The sequence below is a fragment of the Leptodactylus fuscus genome, chromosome 1 (assembly GCF_031893055.1).
Source record: "Leptodactylus fuscus isolate aLepFus1 chromosome 1, aLepFus1.hap2, whole genome shotgun sequence".
NCBI classification, from domain to species: domain Eukaryota; kingdom Metazoa; phylum Chordata; class Amphibia; order Anura; family Leptodactylidae; genus Leptodactylus; species Leptodactylus fuscus.
The window spans coordinates 280,607,948-280,629,659 of record NC_134265.1 but is presented as its reverse complement, the minus strand read 5'-3'; the positions used below and the strand labels follow the sequence as shown (position 1 = coordinate 280,629,659).

Genomic DNA, 21,712 nt, shown 5'->3' with positions numbered 1-21,712 from the left:
GGCGCAGAATTTTCATCGCTGAAAAAAACAAACAAACAAACCTCCCATCGACTTCAGTGGGTGCTGCTAGCTTTTTTTTTCCACTAGTGGAAAATTCCACTAGTGGGAAAAGAAAGCTAGCAGAACCCATTGAAATCAAAGTTAGGCTTTTTTTTTTTTTCAGCACTGAAAATTCAGCACCAAATAAAGCGCTATTTTCCTCTGTGTGAATGGACCCTAAGGGCTAGTTCACACGGGGACAAAGAGGCAGATTTTGATAGCGGATTTTGCCTCCAAATCAGCCTCCATAGCTCCGTGTGAACTAGCCCTTAATCTGCCCAGCCTGTATTCAATTTGTGTAGTATCTGATACAGGTGCAAATTTATGGAAAGTGGCATCTTTCTAGCCAGATTAAAACTCTACTGAGTCATTAACATTAGTAGTGACAAACTTCTGACTGCATGTGTTGTCTTTGTGAAACCTGGCACAACCTACATCGCTGCCATTAGCTTTAATGCAGGCTAATGTGATGGTACAGGATCACTGAGCTATAGAGATGAGACCTCTTTTATAAACCGCTGTGCAAAATACAAGTTCAGTTATGTAGAAGAGCTCCAGAAATGATGTTATGTTCAGTTACGCCTCGTGGCAAAGTTCTTAGTGTCTAAATATCAATTTCTTTGCTGCCTACATGATAACTATGGATGCCGAGTCTCACATTATTCTTTTATGTAATATTTATTGGTATACATACTTCTATGCGGTGTTCTCATTCAGAGTAGCAGGAGATATTGTGATTTCAGTAGCATACAGCTTAGGATGCTACGATCTCACTGGTGCCAAGCTTCTTGCTGATATCATTAGTTCTTAGTAATCCTACTATCTTATTAGTGTATGAAGAAGCAATGTGTGTACACGTGTCAGTTGTGTCATTACCAGTTCTTATACCTTCACTTGTTTTTCTCTCTTTCAGTATTTTTTATCCAGCTGGCTTTTATGCTTTTAACATTCCTGTTTTCTACTAGGTAAGTCCAATGTTACACTCATTTCATTGTAAATGTCAGTTTATCTAGGCGTGGCCAAATACAGTTATTTAGACAATAACTAGTGTTCCCTTCTTATAATAATTTATAGATGTAGCAGTTAATCCGAACTTCTGCAATTAGAAAACTTCTGCAGTGTGATATTTGATCATGGAACACAATGAAAACGCCTGGGATATCACATTTGCACCACTTTCATTGCATAAATTCGGATTACCTTTGCTTATTTTTGTCGTCTTCACCTCATGAGTCAATGCCACACCTGTGGCATAAAAGTGTCCATTCTAAATTGAGCTTTCTTCTAGTGCAGTGTAATTTTCCACCAGGTGCCAGACCTGGAGATACTTATGGACACTGCATAATGCTGTATTGCTTCTTCACCATGACAGATAAAGAAATCACGTGTCATTGTATTATGTTGGACCCCAAAATTTACTAAAATTTTTCAACAGAAAGCAAAAACCTGATGTAAATAGAGCCTTACCTGAAGCTCTCCGGAGTCAGTCAGGGAAAGTGACATAATGTTTAGTTTACAACAAAATTATTTTTTTGTAGGAAATTGTATGGTGCACAGATTTCCTTTGTAGGTTTTTGTGTATGGAGCACAACAAATTTTTGTCTCTCCCAGTACTAATCCCACCTAGTAGTACTCTGCACTTCTCGTCTAGCTTGGGGTTGGAACTTCCCTCTCTCACTATTTCACTCCTCACCCAGCTGAAATTTCTCCACACTGTCTACCAATAAGTATTTGGACACCTGTGGTAGAATAGAAAAACAACAATTATTCATATGCGATAGTCGGTAGACCCTTCCTTACGGATGGTACTGATCAACACAATACTCCCGGATGCCTGGTGAAACTCCTGGTGTATGTGAGCCATCAGTTGGGTGCGGTTTCTCTGGCCAGCACTCGTCAGTCTCTGTGTGTCCCAGTTTTGAGACACATTCCAACAATCACTGTTCACCTTCAAATTCTTAATCACATAGGCCTCTATCGATTTTGAGTAATTCGTAGAGATGAGCGAGTGTATTCGATCTAATACCTCCCCTGCATACTTATTGTTGTAAAAAAAGCGCCAGGGAAGGCGGGAGGGGAATCAAATTTTTCCCGTGAAGTATTCGACCGAGTACACCAATAACTATGCAGAGGGAGGTATCCGATCGAATACTACTATTCGATCGAATACTATTCGCTCATCTCTAGTAATTCGGCTTGCTTGTTATGTCCCTTAAGGATTGACAATTTCTGTGGTACTCGACAATTACCCCTTTCTCGAAATCAGACAACGCTGCCATTCGAGGCATCTTGCATGCAACTAATGCCAATGCTGTTTCCTATTTAATAACAGAAGGCATATGCCATACATCACGACCGCAGATACTGCATCTTCATTTGCATGGGTGTCCAAATACTTATTGGTAGACAGTGTATAAAGCCTAAACTCTCCTTCATCTCACATTCACGCAGGAAGCCAAGATGTGGAGATATAGTTATCAGGTTGTACATGCTGGGGAGCTGGCAGTCCACATCAATTTTCTTTCTGTAAATGACAAAATGTTCCAGTAATCTCCCTACTAGATCTGGTCCTTCTTTAATGAAACAAAAAATCGGGCAGCAGCCTAGCAATGCACATTATTTTATTAGACATGCTGAAAATCAGCAACACCAGCTCCTCAATGTGTCCAATCTGCCAGCAACACTTGATACTTAAGGGTTAGTTCACATGCAAATACAAATGTGAATATTCTGTCGCAACTTCCGCGACGCGATGCCGGTGCTCTGCATGGCATCCTGTTGCGTCTTTCCGCTCCGGATCAGGCCCAAATGAATGGGTCTAGTCTGGAGGAGGCCTTCGTGAGGCGAACACCGCGGCTGATTCAGGCAGAATCCGCCTGAAGAAAGGGCAGCTCATTTCTTTTTTCTGCTAGCGGCAACAAGAACGCTAGCGGTCTATATAGACCACCATTGTGAGGGAGTGGATTATGACGTGGATTCCGTGCCAAAATCCGCCCCCTCTTGCCCCGTGTGAGCTAGCCCTTATAGAGGACCTTTCATGGTCTGGGGCACAGGCAGTTCTATATACTGCTGGAAAGCCGACAGTGCGCTGAATTCAGTGCACTGTTGGCTTTCCCGATCTGTGCCCCGGGTAAAGAGCTATCGGTCCCAGTACCGTAGCTCTTTACAGTCAGAAGGGCGTTCCTGACAGTCAGTAAGGAACGTCCTTCTCCACAGCAGTGCCTATAGCGCTGTACTGTGAGAACGGGGAGGACCACCCCCTCCCCTCCTGATAATACTCGTCTATGGACGCACACTGTGAGAAGAGGGAGGGGGCGTTCCTCCCCGCTCACACTGTACAGTGCAATAGGCAGTGCTGTGGAGAAGTTGTCACCATGAACACATGTAAGGTCTGATCTACTCCCAGAGCTTGGAAGATCACACACTGGGAGCCGTTGTAAATGTGAAGCCATGCATGCATACAAATGCAAACAGTGTGCATACGTTTACATTATGTGAAATTACGAAACATAGTCACAAAAAACTCCTAATGTTTTATGTAAGTTTATGATTTTGTCTTGGGCTGTGTTCATAGCCATCATGGGTCAAGGATTGGACACCCCTGCCCTAGGTTATAAAGGAGGAACATGTTGGGCTGTCCTTCCTCTCTAGGTCAGCTTGCCTTGAGAGAAAAGTGTTTTACTAATGCAGACAACTCGTGGTTAGGCATAACATTTCGCTTGGTTTTATACTTCTGCCTCTGAACGCATGTAGATAACATGGAGTCATACTTTACTTTTTTTCTCTCTTGCAGTAAAAACACTGGCTTCACACCAGCAGACACTGTTGCAATAGTATTTTGTTCAACCCATAAATCACTCACATTAGGTAAGTTAAAGGCTGAACAGAACATAACATGAAGTATGTATAAAATATCCCTTAATGTTTTGTACTTTTTGCCTTTGTAATTATATGTATATAACATATTTATGGCGAGGTTGTTGTTAACTATGTATAAATCACTTATTTATCATTTACTTGTCATTTATCACAGCTACTCCAAAAAAAATCAGATTCCAAGTTTCACTTTTCAGAATTTTTTTTTTAGAAATTGATAGAAGTTACCTGATTGGATTCAATACCACTTTTCTTTTACCACCACTTTGATACTCATACTAGGTGTCCGAGCTTTGATCTTGTTCCATCAATTTACATGTCTTTTGTAAATGCATATTTTTTTATCTTCGTTTCTTCGGAGTATCCACTGCAGGTTGTTCTTGTGGTGATGCTAGTCGGCAGATGAGCACTTCAATCCAGTGTCACATGCCCTTTCCTTATTACAGTTTACAGTGTTACCAACAGAGATAGATACTGCAGCTATATCCCCTTCCTTCTTCTATTACTCTAGGCCCTTTTTTGTTTTTGGAGTGTTTTATTACTTTTAAACAACCATCAAATATAATTGAGAATATTAATCCAGCAAAGAATACTTTTGACTGGCACTGTTCCTTTTTGGCCCACACACCAGAGCATCGTCCACATTGTCCAATGAACAGCAAACCACATAAGGATAATAATAAGCTAAGAGTAGTGCCCAGCTTTGCAGCATGGTAGTTCAAGATGTACAGTAGAATTTAAAGATCTGCAGCACTCGCCAGATGTACTGCTTTGGGTGTTTATTTCAGGTTTATATGCCTCGACTCTCTTATACGCCCTGTACACTTTCACCCCTTGTAAATACCCATTGATTTATTGCCTAGTTCTGTGCACTGGTAGCATCTTATCTACAACCTTAGCAGTGTTTAAAAGCACACAGAATAGCAAAGTGTAGAAGCTGCAATTATTTGAGTGTCTCTTCTATTCCCCCTCCCCTCTTTATATACTAATGTGTAAAAAATTAACTCTGCCTGAAATGTAGAGAAGAAAACCTATTTCTTTAAAAAGATTTATTAAAAAGTTTCTTATATTCATTTGTACTGTTCAATTATGACTTCCAAACCATACAGAAGACTCACCTTTTCAGTGAAATACGTAATTATTATTATTTTAATCAGCAAGTAGCTTGGCATTGAAAATCAGGAGTATGACCACCTTGAACCTCCATTTTATGGATTGTCTTATGAACATATTAAAAAATCTACAGATGAGAAATCTTCCTAGTTATAACTGCTAGTTCTAGTTGACATATTTATGACCTCCAATAGAAACCATTTCTTCTCAGGAAGGACCGGGCAGATAAACGTTCTGTGTAGCATTTCCCTACCTAGCATTGGAGGAATTCTAGTATAGAGCTCTGCCCAAATAACTCAATTACTGTTTGTAAGCACAGAAGGAGCAGATAAATGACAGGTTATACCAAATGTTTTCCCACAACACTGTATGAGTGTACTGCGCTCCTCCTGCTCTAGAACATACGTCCTGCACATGATAATGCATTTTCATAGTGACAGACCAGTTTTGTTTGTTAGAAATGTTACAAATACGGACACTATACTAAAAGCCTTTTTTGTGTTCTGTATCGCCACCGGGATGTGATAATGGTATAATATATGTATCATAAATGTCTTTAAGTATACAGCCAAACAGTATAAGCTAACCAAACAACAATGCATAACAGTTGGAGATATTGTAGTGCCACGTAAATAGGTGACAACAGCAGGCGTGATCATTTTGTGTTCAGTAAAAGCCAATAGCGTCTTCACCTAAATCTTCCTTTCATCTTGTGGTTTCCATAGCAGGTGGAGAGCAGTAAACATGGGCACCCTCACTTGATTCATTTCTTTTATTAGTAGCTTTGCCATTGATTGATTAGTATGTGATATTAGGACTTTTCTTCTATTGATTGATTGCGGATGAAGTGACTATTTGACCTTTAATTATGAAGCTCCACATTGAAAATGACATTGAGCTATAGCTTCTTGTAATCCTGCTGGAATACCCGGCAGGAAGCCATTTGGAGTTCATTCAGGATGATCGAGAATGCCTCGAGAAAGCCGTGTACTATCACTTGAAAGCTTCAGAAACAGAAAATTCACTCTGTAATGAAGTCTTTGCTGCTGATTTGCACATGTAAATCATCAGAAATGTAATGTATTGTAATTGTATCTGAAATAAAAACATGATGGATATTCTGTACAGTTATGTAGTAGAAAGGTGAAAGTGTTTAAGCTGCACAAGTGCTGTCCAACTAAGCATATACAATACTGTATACATATGTCAGTAGTATTCATGTTATGCATGGAGGATTGTGTACCTCAGTAATGGCTAACAGCAGGACTAGAGCTTGGTGCACCATATCTGTGTGTGTGTGTGTATATATGTATAAGTCCACGCTATGTGTGTGTACATATATACACATACAGTAGATAGATAGCAGACATCTAAGGTACCCACTACACCTATTGCTAACACACAAATTTAGCCAATCCATTCACTAATTCAGTGTCTAGTACTTACTATAACCTTCTATACTCCAATGCTGTGAGACACAGCCCCCTGCAGTCATACAACCCAGACGATAGCATACACCAATTGTAAGAATTCTGCAGTTTACATGTGTAGCTTGAATTAGAGCATGGCTTCTTGGAGATGAGACATCTGATGTGAAGTGCTGCCAACAATAACTCATTTATCATTACACTGTGGTTGGAAATGACTGATAACTATGTAACAGGTCAGTTCAGAGCTCTGTCTAAACTGATCAGAACTATACCTAAGGGGCATCTACTGCGTCTAAAGGAAAACCATATGAGACTAGCCGCCACAGGACGTTGTGATGGATGTTTTAAAAGTGAATGGCTTAAAAAAAGTTATAAATTGACAGGGTGAGGAGATGGTGGGATTGAAACAAACTGGTTCAGAAAAAATGAAATATTTTCTTGTGGCAACACTTTAAGTTCTTACTTTTGTTTTTCAAAGGACTTTAAATATGAAAGTTCTAATTAATTATTTAAAGGGGCTCTATCATTGGGAAAAGTCATTTTTAACTAATCACATCCTTGCATAGCCTTTAGAAAGTCTATTCCACGCCTAATTTTAGTATGTAAATTGCATCAGTAGTTTTTGAATAAGTCCGTTTTTATTCATATGCTAATTAGACGGGTGCACTATTGTGCACCCTCTTTGCTATTGTTTCCTATGAGTTTATACAGCACAGGCAACTGATTATAATGATGACTCAGCTTCCTGTTTGCGCACACACACATAGGAGATAATAGCAGGGACGAGTGCTGTTGGGAACTTCCTGTGCTGGCTGGAAGCTCATTAGCATATGAATAAAAACAGACTTATTCAAAAACCACTGAGGCAATTTACATACTAAAGGTAGGTGTGGAATAGACTTTCTAAAGGCTATGCAAGTATGTGATTAGTTAAAAATGATTTTTCCTAATGTTAGAGCCCCTTTAAAGAGGACCTTTAATGGTTTGGGGCACAGGCAGTTCTATATACTGCTGAAAAGCCGACAGTGCGCTGAATTCAGTGCACTGTCGGCTTTCCCGATCTGTGCCCTCAGTGAAGAGGTCCCGATACCGTAGCTCTTCACAGTCAGAAGGGCATTTCTGACACTCTGTCAGGAACGTCCTTCTGTACCAGCAGCACCAATAGTGCTGAACTGTGTGAGCGGGGAGGAATGCCCCCTCCCTCTGCTCACAGTGGTCGTCCATAGACGACTATTATCAGGAGGGGAGGGAGCGTTCCTCCCTGGTCTCAGAGCACAGGGTTATTGGCGCTGCTTGTACAGAAGGTTGTTCCTGACAGACTGTCAGGAACGCCCTTCTGACTGTGAAGAGCTACGGTAACGGGACCGCTAGCTCTCTACCCAGGCACAAATCGGGAAAGCCGACAGTGCGCTGAATTTAGCGCAATGTTGGCTCTCCAGCAGTATATAGAACTGCCTGTGCCCCAAACCATGAAAGGTCCTCTTTAAGGCAAATGCACAATTTTCCTTTGCAGCAGTTTTGATGAATCTCCCCCAATGTGTAGTATGTCGCTAGGGTTGACTCCTGGCTCATGGGAGATATTTTGCTTTCAACCTACAAAACAACAACTTCTACTGTATTCCTTTATTCAGCACTAGCAACATTAATGACTTTTAAAAAAAAATTATTTACATATGCTATTGCTAAGTTATTCGTTTTCTGACTGCATTTTCCTAACATTAATACTACGGTCATTAGTTTATTTATTTAAATATATTTATTTAAATAAATGTATTTATTTTTTCAATATTTGTGATTTTTGTTAATAAGAGGCCCTGCCAGGATCCTTTCCCAGTGTCACATTTTATTGTACATTGCTATCAAGCATCATGCTATTTATCCTAGAATAAACAGGTAGTCTTGTTACTGTACTTTTAGAGCAATAATTCAGCTGGCTTTATAATTATCATTATGTTATTGGAGCTCTTTAAAAATATTAGACTTCAAGCAATAAGCTGCCAGATGAGATCCATGTTTCCTTCACTAAAGAGTACGTAGTGCTGGCATACAGTGAAACCAAAGTGAGAGTTACCCTGCTTGGAAGAGGTTAAAAAATAAAACGTTCAATAGAAAGCAGAGGGGTCCACTAACTATACTAGGTAGTTGTCTTACATCAAGAATGCACTGGAATTTGGTGCATTTTTGGCACACAGTAATGCAACTTATCTCCGTCCCTTTCCCACAAAGCCATTCTCCTTTTCATACAAGTTGTAAATGTGACTAAAAATTGTCTCAAACACTTGGACTCATCCTCATGCTAAAAAGTTCCACTTTGTCTTATCTGTCTACAGAATACTTCACGCACAGTGGAACACTCGGCTTGTCTTAGACAAATCTGAAGAGACTGCAATGTGTTTTGGACAGCATTGATGCCCTTTTAATGGGACCATTCTTGTTTAGCGGTTTTTATTCTTATTTATAAGCAGAGGTTTTTGCCGTCTGCAGAGACTTGTTTTGTGGGTCTTTTTCTTTGGGTTCTTTGTCACCTCATTCAGGATTGCTTGTTGTTCTTATGTAGTGATCTTACCAGGATTTGCACTAGGTGTTTATACACAAAGGGAGAGATTGACAAAGCAAAATGCACCAAAATTAATTTATGCCACAAAAAAGCTGTCTAACATGCCTCATGCCAAAAAGTCCTATGGCATGAGGCATGTTAGACAGCTTTTTTGTGGCATAAATTAATTTTGGTGCATTTTGCTTTGTCAATCTCTCCCTTTGTGTATAAACACCTAGTGCAAATCCTGGTAAGATCACTACATAAGAACAACAAGCAATCCTGAATGAGGTGACAAAGAACCCAAAGAAAAAGACCCACAAAACAAGTCTCTGCAGACGGCAAAAACCTCTGCTTATAAATAAGAATAAAAACCGCTAAACAAGAATGGTCCCATTAAAAGGGCATCAATGCTGTCCAAAACACATTGCAGTCTCTTCAGATTTGTCTAAGACAAGCCGAGTGTTCCACTGTGCGTGAAGTATTCTGTAGACAGATAAGACAAAGTGGAACTTTTTAGCACAAATACACAGCACCATATTTGGAGGAAAAAGAACATTGCACCCCAATACCAAAACCTTATACCATCTGTGAAGTTTGGTGGAGAATACATCATGGTTTGGAGTTGCTTTGCTGGCTCTTGGCCTGCAGGCCTTGCTGCCATTAAATAAACATTGAATTCTAGGGTCCATCAAAACATTGTACTGGAGAAAGTAAGGGTAGCAGTCTATGACCACCGGCTGAAGCTTTGTTGAGTGATGCAACATGACAATGAGACATAGCGCAGCTATGACATCACCCATCCGACATTGTTTCCAGAACTGAAGACCCTCCCCCAGTGCACCAACTGCCATATTTCTATAGGCCTTTGAAGTTGTTTTCTCCAAACCTACAAAAGTGACATACATAACAGTGGTGTAATGTTTATCTCTGTGATGTGCTCTGAGATGCAGTTGAAAATACTTGGGGAAGTGGGGTAGGCTCCTTTTAAAGCCATTATCTTTGACATTGGAAAAATAGAGATATTTAAAGTCTTTCTCCTAAACACACCCCTAAACTAGACAGGACCCACCCACTTTGTTATGGGGTTTCTGTATCTAGGTCCCTTTTCAGGTTGAGAGCGTTGACAAATTTGGGACAGTATTAATTGTGCCTTTCTTTCTGCACTGTGGATGGTCACTGAATATGCTTCATAAAATACAAGAAATATACAAATGTTTTGTGCTATTAGCTTTGTTGCATTGTGTTTGTCCTGAATTGTCACAGAACCAGATCACAACCAGACCGCTTTTCATTAGTAATCAATGCGGAAACCCAGATAATCCCAAAGGGTTCATTTAGCTTTTTTGCAACTATATGTATTTCTTTTATGTTCTCGGCCCCTTAATATAGATAGTAAACCATAAGATCTCTCACTAATACGGTTCTATTTTCCAGCTGCAGCTGGTACTGTATGTTTCTATAACAGTTTCTGACAGGAAGACTCAATAAAAATATATGGAGGTAAATTACAAGTTTACAAGTCAGGAATGAAGCTGGTTGCTTTCCATAGCCTGCATTTTATACAGAGACAGTGTGGATCTGTTACCTCCGTCTTACACCCAGCATATAAATCCTTTGATTCCAGCATTTCTCAGATGTGTCCAGAAATGTCACCAAAGGCTTTACTTCCTGATGCCTCCTATTCATCTGTACATACTGCTAGCAGTAGGATTTTATTAATATTTAGAAAGTTTGCCTCCAGCAGTACTAAAGTGAGCATCAGAGAAACAACAGTTGTTTACCACGTTTGAACTGAAGGATCTCGCCCCAGAGATATGCTTTCACTTGAAGTGTACATCTTTCAATCTCAGCTCCCAACAAAGAGACGCATGAATAACAATTGTCATTTCTGGGCCGTACCTCTCCAATTATTTATTTGGTTTGTGTCTTCCAAGAAATGCGCATAATGGGGAGAGACACTCAAAGCCCGATTGCTACTTTTAATGACAGCACGTTCATATGTCTCTGTGACATGCGTGTGTACATAAAAAGAATAGAATAAACAGCCTGCTAAGAGGATATTGTTAATGGCATTAACCTCCTTCACTGGGGCATATCCAGGAGCATCTGTAGATGGAGACATTACATTCGTTTGCCACCTCTTTTGTAGCTCTTAAAAGCACTAGTGCTTCCAGACATACATGTTTAGACATCAGTTCCTTACATTGTTACCCACATGAAGGCAGTTAAATGTGCCTGACTGAATGTCACCACCCCAGGCTAGGACTATATACAGTAAGTCGTGGTGGAAGAGTTTAGCAGATAACTTTGCTCATTGATTTGTTAATATCATTTTTAATGCAAGTAGCTTCAACAGTTACTCGTTTTAATGATTAAATAATTTTTTTTAGCCATTGTAATTTATTGGATTTAACTATGATTATCCTCCTTACAATTTTCTTAGACTGCATTTATGATGCCTTGGACTTATGGCCACGGTGAATGTGATTGGTTAAAGCCCCTACTAAAAATTTCTTCAAGCTACGCCATAAACCCTTAGACTTGCTTGCAAGTCATTACTATTTCCTGAAAAACAATGGATGCCAAAGAATGTAATAGTTATTCAGTGGATATAAGTGATTATATTGGAGGATGATCTTGACTATGACTGGAACTGGTCACCCTGACCTCAACAGTCCTGCCATTATTTGTAAGCATCTGTCAACCATCTGCCACTAGTGAACTTTCTTAGGATGTATTCACATGATGCAGTTTGGTGTAGTTAAAATAATAAATGCACATTTGATATTGTTTTGGTGCAGTCTCTTAATTTTGCAGGTGAAACACATTTACCTAACATGTTTAACTCGTAAAATTAGGAATTTGCATCAAAACTGCATGCATTTTTTCTAACGTAGATTTAACTGCACCCAAGAGCACTGTCTGAATACACACAGGTAAGTTTAGTGGTGGAAAGACCAAAACCAGCCATAGCTGTAGTAGTCCCAGCTAATGAAAGTATATTCAATTACTAAGCGTTTAAGTCTAAGCGTGCCTTGTTTTTATGTTTAACACATTGTGGGAAGTTGCAACAACAAAATTATGAAACTTCAACATAAATTTTTTTTTAAACTACACAAGAAAAATGTGTTTATGTCACTTGCTCTATGAAGATAGCCAAGGCCTATAGACATCATAGTGAGGAGGTCCCCAGCAGAGCCATGAGAATTAGGGGTCACTCTGGTGCACCCACCCTGTCCATATGTTACATGGAGAGCAATTCATTAAAACACATGGGTGGCTTACCACAATGATAAGTTTATCACATGAGGCTTCTAATGCCAGACTGTGGCGACCTGATTTCCGGATTATTAGACTACCGTATATACTCAAGTATAAGCCAACCCGAATATAAGCCGAGGCCCCTAATTTTACCACAAAAAACTGGGAAAACTTATTGACTCGAGTATAAGCCTAGGGGGGAAATGCAGCAGCTACTGGAAAATTTCAAAAATTATAATGGTCAAAGTTTTTGGGTGCAGTAGATGCTGGGGAAGGGGAGGGGGTGTTTTGGTTGTCTGTCTGCCCCTTCCCTGATTTTTTTTTTTTTTTGGCTTATACTAGAGTATTATTCATTAGACAACGCATGTAATATCTTAGGAAACTATGCTGCAGTCATCCTGTGTCCACACTTTTTTTACTGGTGTTATTTTGACCATTGTAAAGCAGTTATTTTGTAAGTTCTTGATCCCTGTCACTCCTTGTTTCACTGAAGGTCACAATACAGTAAAGATTTTCAGCACTTTCTCATCACACATATAAGCATGACGAATGCTGACTGATTGCAGATATCGGTCAAAAAGATTATCTTGGATATAGGATTTTTTTTGTTTGTTTGTTTTCAGTTGTTGTTGGATGCTGTATTGAAAAGTTATTCATGCCAAGTGGCAAATCTGCATCCCATCAATAAAAAAACAAATTAGGCCACAGATCACTGCGGAGACCAGTTGGTTGTTTTATCCACTTTGTCTTTTGTGCCTGTGGTTGTTGTAGTCATCCAACATAACAGCCTTCATAGACCAGCTATGAAAGACAGAAATACAACCTTCTGACGTCCCTAATGTATGGACATCTTTAGTCTCAAGATCTTGGTCTGGAGTTTCTGATAACCTTGCATCCAATAGTTCATATGTGGAATAAGCAGAATGTCTCCTCATCTGGAATATGGAATTGAGCATCATTATATCCACAGTAGATATTATGTGCACGTGACCTGTGATGTGGTATCGTAGAAGTTTAAGGTTGAGGTCAAATTTTATCAGAACTTTTCCTTAATGTATTAACTATAGTTGATCTATACCTCTGCATGAGATATGTTACTGTAACATGGCTTGTCGTGGGGTAGGATTCTGAAAGATGTCACCTTTAAATATTTTAAGCAGTGAATGTGACATGCAAAGATGGCAGGCTGTCATTTATGACCTACTTTACATATTACCATATAATGTCTAATGGTATGCATATAGATAACCTGCATACTGGCTTCCACTGCACATGTTGTGTGACATTTCTACTTTTTCTTACTTATAGAATGATGATTGCAGGAAACTTGTATATAGGTAGTATATGTAGATAAAACTTTCTATTGACTATGACTGACTTTTTTTGCAGAACTATCGATCACAACCTCATCCTTCCTCGGCTTACTTCTGTCTCCAGAGTGGGCAAGCCGAATCAACATATATAGTATTACAATACAAAGCACCTTCTTAGCCAGGAAAATGACATGTACCTCTGTGAAAGCTGCAGTACTGCTATTCTCCAGGTTATTCCATGTGTCAATAGGACGCGAACCTTAATGTCACATGAAATGTTCTTTCTTTGGAGCAGATACAGATGAGGTGGAAGTTCCAGTCCCTTTTCAGTGTAAGATAAAAGATTTCTTGTACTGTCTTGTTAGAAGAGAATAAGCACTTGAAGGCCTTACTTGGCAGATGTCAGCTGAAAGACCCGCTTATGGATTATACTGCGGTGTCAAACTCTGTTGGGTAATTTTAGACAAATGTGTCATGTGTGACATGAAAAGATGGCAGGCTGTACATTAGTGATTTCCCCAGTGCTCGGAGCAGGTAGTAATGTGCTGGGAAGTGCTCTGTCAGTGCTGTATACTGCGCCAGCATTGGGAGAATCTGTTTGGAGAGAAGTGACTTTAGTCAGAGAAGAATCCATTTGCAATGTGTGCCTCCTAACATCTCTCAGACAATGCATTGTATTAAAGAGGCATTTTTGATTAATGTTTCATAAACACTTTTCAGTATGACAGCTTAAAGTTCTTCTAAATGCGTGCCTCGTGCTCACTTCCATAAAGTCAAATGCCATCTCATAAAGTCTCGCCGGAGTCTGTCAACCATAGTGACTTAGAATCCCTACCTTCAGAGCATTAGAATTAGTCTGCTTCATTTGTACTGCTCCAGTGATAGCTCGATGCCTTTGCCTTTGCTAAAATGTGTTATCCAGAGTGGTTTTTATTCAGATATTTGTGCTCTACTTTCCCGTCACCCATAAAATCTTGTATATAACATTGTGTGTCAGTCACTTTACTAGTGTCCATAGTGTTTTCAAAATCAAAACTTCTTTGTATCACCTTCTTCCCTCCAAGAAGCACAGCGACAGGGCAAAGTAAGCACGAGCTTAGGGTATTAAGGAAAGGGGAGCACTACAGAAGGATGTCAGCCAACACACTTACACATCTCAAAAACCATAAAAACAATGTAATTTCCGCTTCATGTTTTACATCTTGTGCTTTAGTTGCTTGGAGAATTCTATGACTTAGTAGCATCAGAGCCTCAGTGCGACTTGTGTATGGCTGTGGTTATAGACCGCAGTTCTGTGTAACACGTGATGGCTTATTATCGTTTCTATTTTAAATTACATATATGTGGGGGAACAACAACAACTAGCAGAGAAGCACCAGAAGCTTATCCAGAAGCTTGTGACACCTACCAGAGCATGTTACTTGGTATAATAATAACTCTATTTGTATACGTATAACCGTATTCCGCACCACTTTACAAATTAGAGGGTACATGAACAGAAAATATCTGACTTTACAATCTGACAAAAAAAAATGTACTTATCAAACAATACTAGTGAGGGACTTGCTCGCAAGAGCTTGCAATCTACGAGGAAATAGCAAGACGCAAGAGGGCTTATTTTGTACAATGGTCCAGCCATCTATTAATAGATAAGCTCTTATAAATGAAGCTATATGAGACAGTCAACAGCCAACATCTGTGAATATACTGATACAAAGTGTGTGGAGTTCAGGGTAACTTCTAGATGGAGCATACTGGTATGGAGGATAAAGTAAAAAGGATAGCTTTGGATAAGAAATGTTAGCTTAGTGTAAGGAAATGTAACACAATGTGATAAGCCTGATTAAACAGAGGTGACCTTTAGGCATGTTTGAAACTGCCATAGCTGGATATTAACCTGATTGTCCAGGGTAGAGTATTCCAGAGCACTGGTACAGCTCGAGAAAAGCCTTGGAAACAGGAGTGGTAACATAGGATACAAGTTTAAGGTAATTGCAGATCAGAGAGGATGGTTAGGGTGTTAGGCAGTGACAAGGAAGGACATGTAGGAAAGCTCAGCCCTATGGCTGGATTCATGAATGAGTGTAATCATTTTATATTGTATTTGAAGGTGGATGAGTAACCAATGCATCGACTGACATAAAGTAAATGCATCTGTATATCGGTATGATAGAAAGATAAGTCTGGCAGCTGCACTCAGCACAAATTGTTGAGGGGAAAGTTTAGTAATAGGAAGGCCAATTCGTACAGAATTCCAATAGTCAAGACGAGAGAGAATCAAAAGGTAAATGAAAATGAGGGGTTTTGATGTTTCCACGGTGATTAGAGGGCGGATTCTGGAGATGTTTTTTGAGGTGCAGATAACATGAGCGTGCAAGTGTCTGAATACGTGTGGTAAAGGTGAGATCCGTCACTCTGAAATACAGCCCCGAGACAGTGGGCATACTGCATTGGTGTAATAGTAAGACCAGACACAGGGTTAGGGTCGGTTAGTAGATGGAGGGATCATAAGAAGTTCACTATTGATCCACTAATAAGAACACACTAGAAAATAATTCTGTTCTGCTTAATGGGAACCACAAGCAGAATAAGTTCCACCTTCGCTGTGTTTCCCAGGAGGACAGAGGTTTTTGGTTTTGTTTTTTGTGCAGCAGCAGATTTGCAGCCAAATAAATGATTGTCCAGTCAGGAATTAACTATACTTTTTCCTAAACCTTTAATGAGTTTGTGTAATTCTAGAGCTCGCATATAATGCAATAGATAACAGTCCTGGAAATGAGCTGTGTATATGGTTTTTCAATCTAAGTAAAGTTTTGTGGGCTTCTCGAGAAGACCTGCCTGATCTCTGATCTAATGATCTGATGTGATTTATGTAGTGTGTGTTATAAGTAGTAAGTGTTCATTTTCTCATAAGTAATAGAATTGTCTTTGTCTCCAGGTATTCCAATGCTGAAGATTGTGTTTGCGGGATACGAGCATCTCTCATTAATATCTGTTCCCTTGTTGATTTATCACCCGGCTCAGATTCTACTTGGGAGCGTATTAGTGCCAACAATAAAATCTTGGATGCTTTCCAGACAAAAGGTAATGTGCACAGCTTATTTATACCATATCAAACTGCTCACTGTTTCAGTTCATTTACACAAGCAGCACTTACAATTGTTAAGCAGTGTCGTATGCCGTGCCCTATATTTAAAGGGAATGTCTCGTCAGAAAGTTACTGCCTAGCTGTTTAAATTAAGTATGTTAAAAAAAAAAATGTTTCTTCAAATTTTCCAAGTTACTGTCTACTAAAAAATTAAAATAAAATGTCCACTAAAGTCTTAGACAAATGATTCCTATTCTGTAGAGATCACTTCTAAGCAGTCATCTCAATATCATCACAGATAGAATTACAAAAAAAGTAATACTTATATATAATACTGTGCAAAAGTTTTTAACCTCCCGTCAGTTCTTTTTCTTGTTCCATGTTTTCACCTGTTTGTGGAAGAAAAAAAACCACATAGAGTTAAATGACAGAGACTAGGTTTTTCTTTTAATCTGGTGGTGTTGCCATGATTAGTAGTCACATTATGTCCTTTATTGTGAAACACAGCAGTTTTGTTTTTATTTTTGAATGAGTTTTCCAGGATTTTTAAAGTATAGCCTACCATCTAGTATACCAATGCCACTTCGGTGGTTTGCAGGAATGGTTACTTGTCCAGAAGTGTTGACATGCCATCCATGGGCACACGACCACTGCAGCTATTCACTATTTTCAGCATAGATGCCTACTAGAGTAGGTATTCCATCGAATACTACGATATTCGAAATACTCGTACTCGATTGAGTACCACTCACTATTTGAATGGAAAAGTTCGATGCAGAACCAGCATTGATTGGCCAAATGCTATACAGTCGGCCAATCCAACGCTGGTTCTTCTCCTACCTTTAGAAGTCTTCTCCGTGCAGCTTCCCTGCGGCGTCTTCCAGCTCTGAATTCACTCTGCCAGGCATCAGGCCTGGGCAGAGCCGACTGCGCATGCCCGCTTGTAGTGCGGGCATGCGCAATCGGCTCTGCCCAGGCTCGATGCCTGGCAGAGTGAATTCAGGGCCGGAAGACGCCGTGGGGACGCTGCCCGGAGAAGACTTCTCAGAGGATCCAGTCCGACCCTCACTCGTCGACTTGGTAAGGATAATTTGATCGAACGTTGCCTACCCCTGAAATGAGCATTTTCCCCCCATAGAGTATAATAGGATTCAATATTCGATTCGAGTAGTTGAATATTGAGGGGCTACTCAAAACGAATATCGAACATTTTACTGTTCGCTCATCTCTAATGCCTACCTTTATGGCAAGAGACTTATGAGGCCAATGACTGGCTGTAGAAGTTAAGGTTGGCACATTGCTGTAAAACAGTTTACATGACGGGTGATTTACTAGTTCAACAACAGTTATTACTTTCCCTGCTTTCATAGAGATATATATATACTGTATATAATCCTTGTTACACTTTTCATTCAGGGATGATGAATGCTTTGTTATATAAATACATTGAAAGTGGAAATAGCATACACTTTACCAATAAATTGAAGGTCTTATCGAGCCATAGGAACAAGGTTCTTTTCTGTCTTACTTTATGAAACAATGACGTGCACTTGAACTAACATGGTGTCTGACTCAATAAAGGAACTCTTTCGGAAGTCTTTTGATGCTTTCAAAGTCAGTGGGAGAAGTAAAGTGTCTGTTTAAATACTTCCTCTCTTCTGAAATCTATTTTACGTTCCCCAGTAATTAAGTCAATCACAGACAATTCCTCACTGTCATACTGGAATATTGTTTTGCCCCCTGTGGCTTCTTGAAAACAACGATGACACCTATGCCGACTGTTAATGTGGGACTGATGTTAAATATTTACAGCCTTGGAATCTGCATTTCTACTTTTGGAGTGTGACTGAAATCTCAAAGTGGAGAAAGTCTTTGTGCAAATAAATCTTAAGAAGTGAATGTTTACTAATGCCAGACTTTATCAAGAAAGTACCATTATTATTTGACATTGCAATGGCTTTGTTACATTGTCATTGATAAAAGATGACTGATTTCAGTATAGCTGCTACAGAAATTACAGAAACTTTTTCTTACTCTACTCTTTTCTTAGTTATTACGGAGACGCAGACCATTTGTGAATATAAACTTGGGATATATAACATACAATTTGCATAATTTTCGTAGTACAAAATGTCTTGGCTTGGCTGCTTTTTCCATATAACACATAGGGAATCTATATACATTACACTGCAAAACACAAGTATTGTGTATATGGTGCAGGGGATCAAGAAATCACTGGTTCAAGTCCCCTGGTAAAACAATTAAAAAATAAATAAAAGTAAAAAAAAAAAAAACAACTTTTACCATTTCAAAAAAGAATGTGCATTTAAGTAAATAAGAAAACTGACATACAACCTTATTAATAACATTCAGTACATTTATCCCATGTATACTTTGTAATTTGGGACAATCCAAGGTAATGTGAGGATGTGTTACTATATTGTATTTCATAGCACTCCTGACAAAAACGATAACCTAAATGATCTTAACCATATCAGTCCCATACTATAAAGTCACACTAAGCTTATAGTTCCTGTATGACTCAGTGCCGTAATAGTACGTCACGGTGTCTGCTACATGGACTCTGGGTCCTGGCTGTATTATACAGATGAGACCTAGCGCTAGCTACCAGAGTTGGAAACTTTCCGACTCCTATAGCTTAACCCCTCAATTGCCATTATCAATAGTGATCTCAGCATTCGTTTGTTTAAGGCTCCGTTCCCACGGTGTAATGCGCCGCTCGTTCTGACACGTAAACACGTGTCAGAGCGAGGCGCTTCAAAACAGATCCCATTGACTTCAATGGGTGCCGTCTTGCGTGCGTATCACATTGAAAGCAATAGGTAAAAAAAAGCCTCCCATTGAGTTCAATGGGTAGTGCGTGTAAGCCGGCACCCATTGAAGTCAATGGGATCTGTTTTGAAGCGCCTCACTCCGACACGTGTTTGTGTCAGAATGAGCGGTGCGTTACTCCGTGGGAACAGAGCCTAAGGGCAAAATTGCAAACCCTTTAACCCTATCCCCTCCCATAACATTGTAGGATCCAAGGGATTGCAATAGCTGCCAGGAGGCCAGTCAGTGACTGCTTGGAGGCCAATGGCTTGGCTGCTTTTTCCATATAACACATAGGGAATCTATATACATTACACTGCAAAACACAAGTATTGTGTATATGGTGCAGGGGATCAAGAAATCACTGGTTCAAGTCCCCTGGTAAAACAATTAAAAAATAAATAAAAGTAAAAAAAAAAAAAACTTTTACCATTTCAAAAAAGAATGTAAGCAAATAAAATAAACGTGTCCACACTATGCAAAAGTAATGTTATTGATCCAATATGGTAAATGGCATTAAAAAAATACTAGTGTTCACCTCTCCTCCCCAAAATAAAACCAATAAAAAGTTATCAAAAAGCTGTACATACCAATGAAAATGACAATTTGTCTTGCAAAAAAAGAACCTCTGCATAGCTCTGTCAATAGAAGAGTTATGGGCATCACCGATCCTGAGAATGAAGGAGCACTAATGTAACTTTCCATCCCCTTCTAAATTTTCCCTGCACGGCAGTTCTCTTAAACACCCAGATTTTTAAGAAGCTACATTGAATGGACTGTCCTGCAGTTCCCTTCACACCTGAGCAGGGCGCCACTGTGCCAGAAAAAACATGAAGAGGACCAAGCACAAAATGATCGCAGCTGCCTCTACAAATCGTGTGGGCCCCAGAGGTCAGGCAAACACTGATCATAAAGTCATGGCCTATCCTAGTAACATACCATAACTGGGAATAGCTTCCACCAAGTTATAAGGCTTGTCTGATTTAGAAATGACCTGTTGGGGAACTCTAGATTGATATTCGGGTCTCTTCTTCACGATCCTTATCCATTAGTCAGAGATGTTGGCTAAAAGAAACTTCTGTTCCCTTACTCTGGAGAAGTATATGAACAACTCATTTTATTTCAATGGGCATTGTGTATTGCTCTTTAGTAGCTCTAAAGGAAAACTGGATCTAGGATCCCACATAGGTGACATGTGACAAAAGGGTGAAGAGCAGCGGGATCTTCTTATTGTTGCTGCACCCTTCTAGAGATTATTTGTCATGGAAAGTGCCTCTAAATTCATCTGTGTCGCATCTGTATGAATATGTCAAGCAGATTGTTAATACATACAATGCATTTATATAAATTATGCAATTTTGTGGCAAAAACTATAGGAGAAACCTGCTAAGACCATGTTATGTTATCACTATGTGATGAATCGGCATTGGATATTGATTTTCCTGTACATTTGTCCTTTTATAACAGTGTTTTTTATATCTGATCATTTTTGCCTTTACATTCCAGGCCCTGAAGCTAACTCGGCAGCCTAAGGTCCCATTGTAACATCGGACAAAAGACATGTAAATATGTACAATATTGTACATACCAACATCATACAAAAAGACTTGTGTTTGAGAATGTTTGCTTCAACGCATATTTTATTTTTTTAAATAAAGATCTGACTATCCAAGTGCCTTATGGATGCATTTGTCGATTATATAGTGGAAGAAGAAGAAGAAGCCATGTTGATGTCCTGTCTCATCTTTGTATTTTTTTTATTTGAGAAATAAAGAGCTCAATAGAACATTGTTGTGTGAACGCCTTATTATAAAGCAGTTATAATATAATACATGTGAGCTATCTTCTCAAGTCATGAAGATCTGTCAGCTATACTGATGTCTCTCTTAAGCAACACTGTACCTGCATTCCTCATAATGCCATACCGCTGTTACTCCTCCTGGAAATGTATGCACACAAACAATTTAATGTTTTTTTACTTTTTAAAAATCAGTTCCTTGAGGCTGTCCATTCACTGACAGAGTCAGACTGTGTAAGGACATGCTATAAATATGTACTAAACAGACATGTCAGGGGGCTTCCAGGTGCTTTTCCTAACCCCTTAAGGATACTCCTCACTTTCCAAGAGCCATATTCCCCCCCCCCCCCTCAATCCACAGAGTAACATAATGGCTTAGGGTGCATTCACCCAGAGGAAAGTGGCACTGAATTTGTTGTGGAA

The 21,712-nt window shown here is 39.4% G+C and overlaps 1 protein-coding gene across 1 annotated transcript in view; it reads left to right on the top strand.

Moving 5' to 3' along the window:
- Nucleotides 1-21,225, top strand: part of SLC10A7 (solute carrier family 10 member 7) — a 151,875-nt gene extending 130,650 nt beyond the window's left edge. The window contains exons 9-12 of the mRNA XM_075257768.1: nucleotides 953-1,004; nucleotides 3,833-3,906; nucleotides 16,510-16,655; nucleotides 20,998-21,225. Of these exons, the coding sequence (XP_075113869.1) occupies nucleotides 953-1,004; nucleotides 3,833-3,906; nucleotides 16,510-16,655; nucleotides 20,998-21,036 (311 nt within the window). The 3' untranslated portion in view covers nucleotides 21,037-21,225. The remainder of the gene's footprint in view (nucleotides 1-952; nucleotides 1,005-3,832; nucleotides 3,907-16,509; nucleotides 16,656-20,997) is intronic.
- The last annotated feature ends 487 nt before the right edge of the window (nucleotides 21,226-21,712 follow it).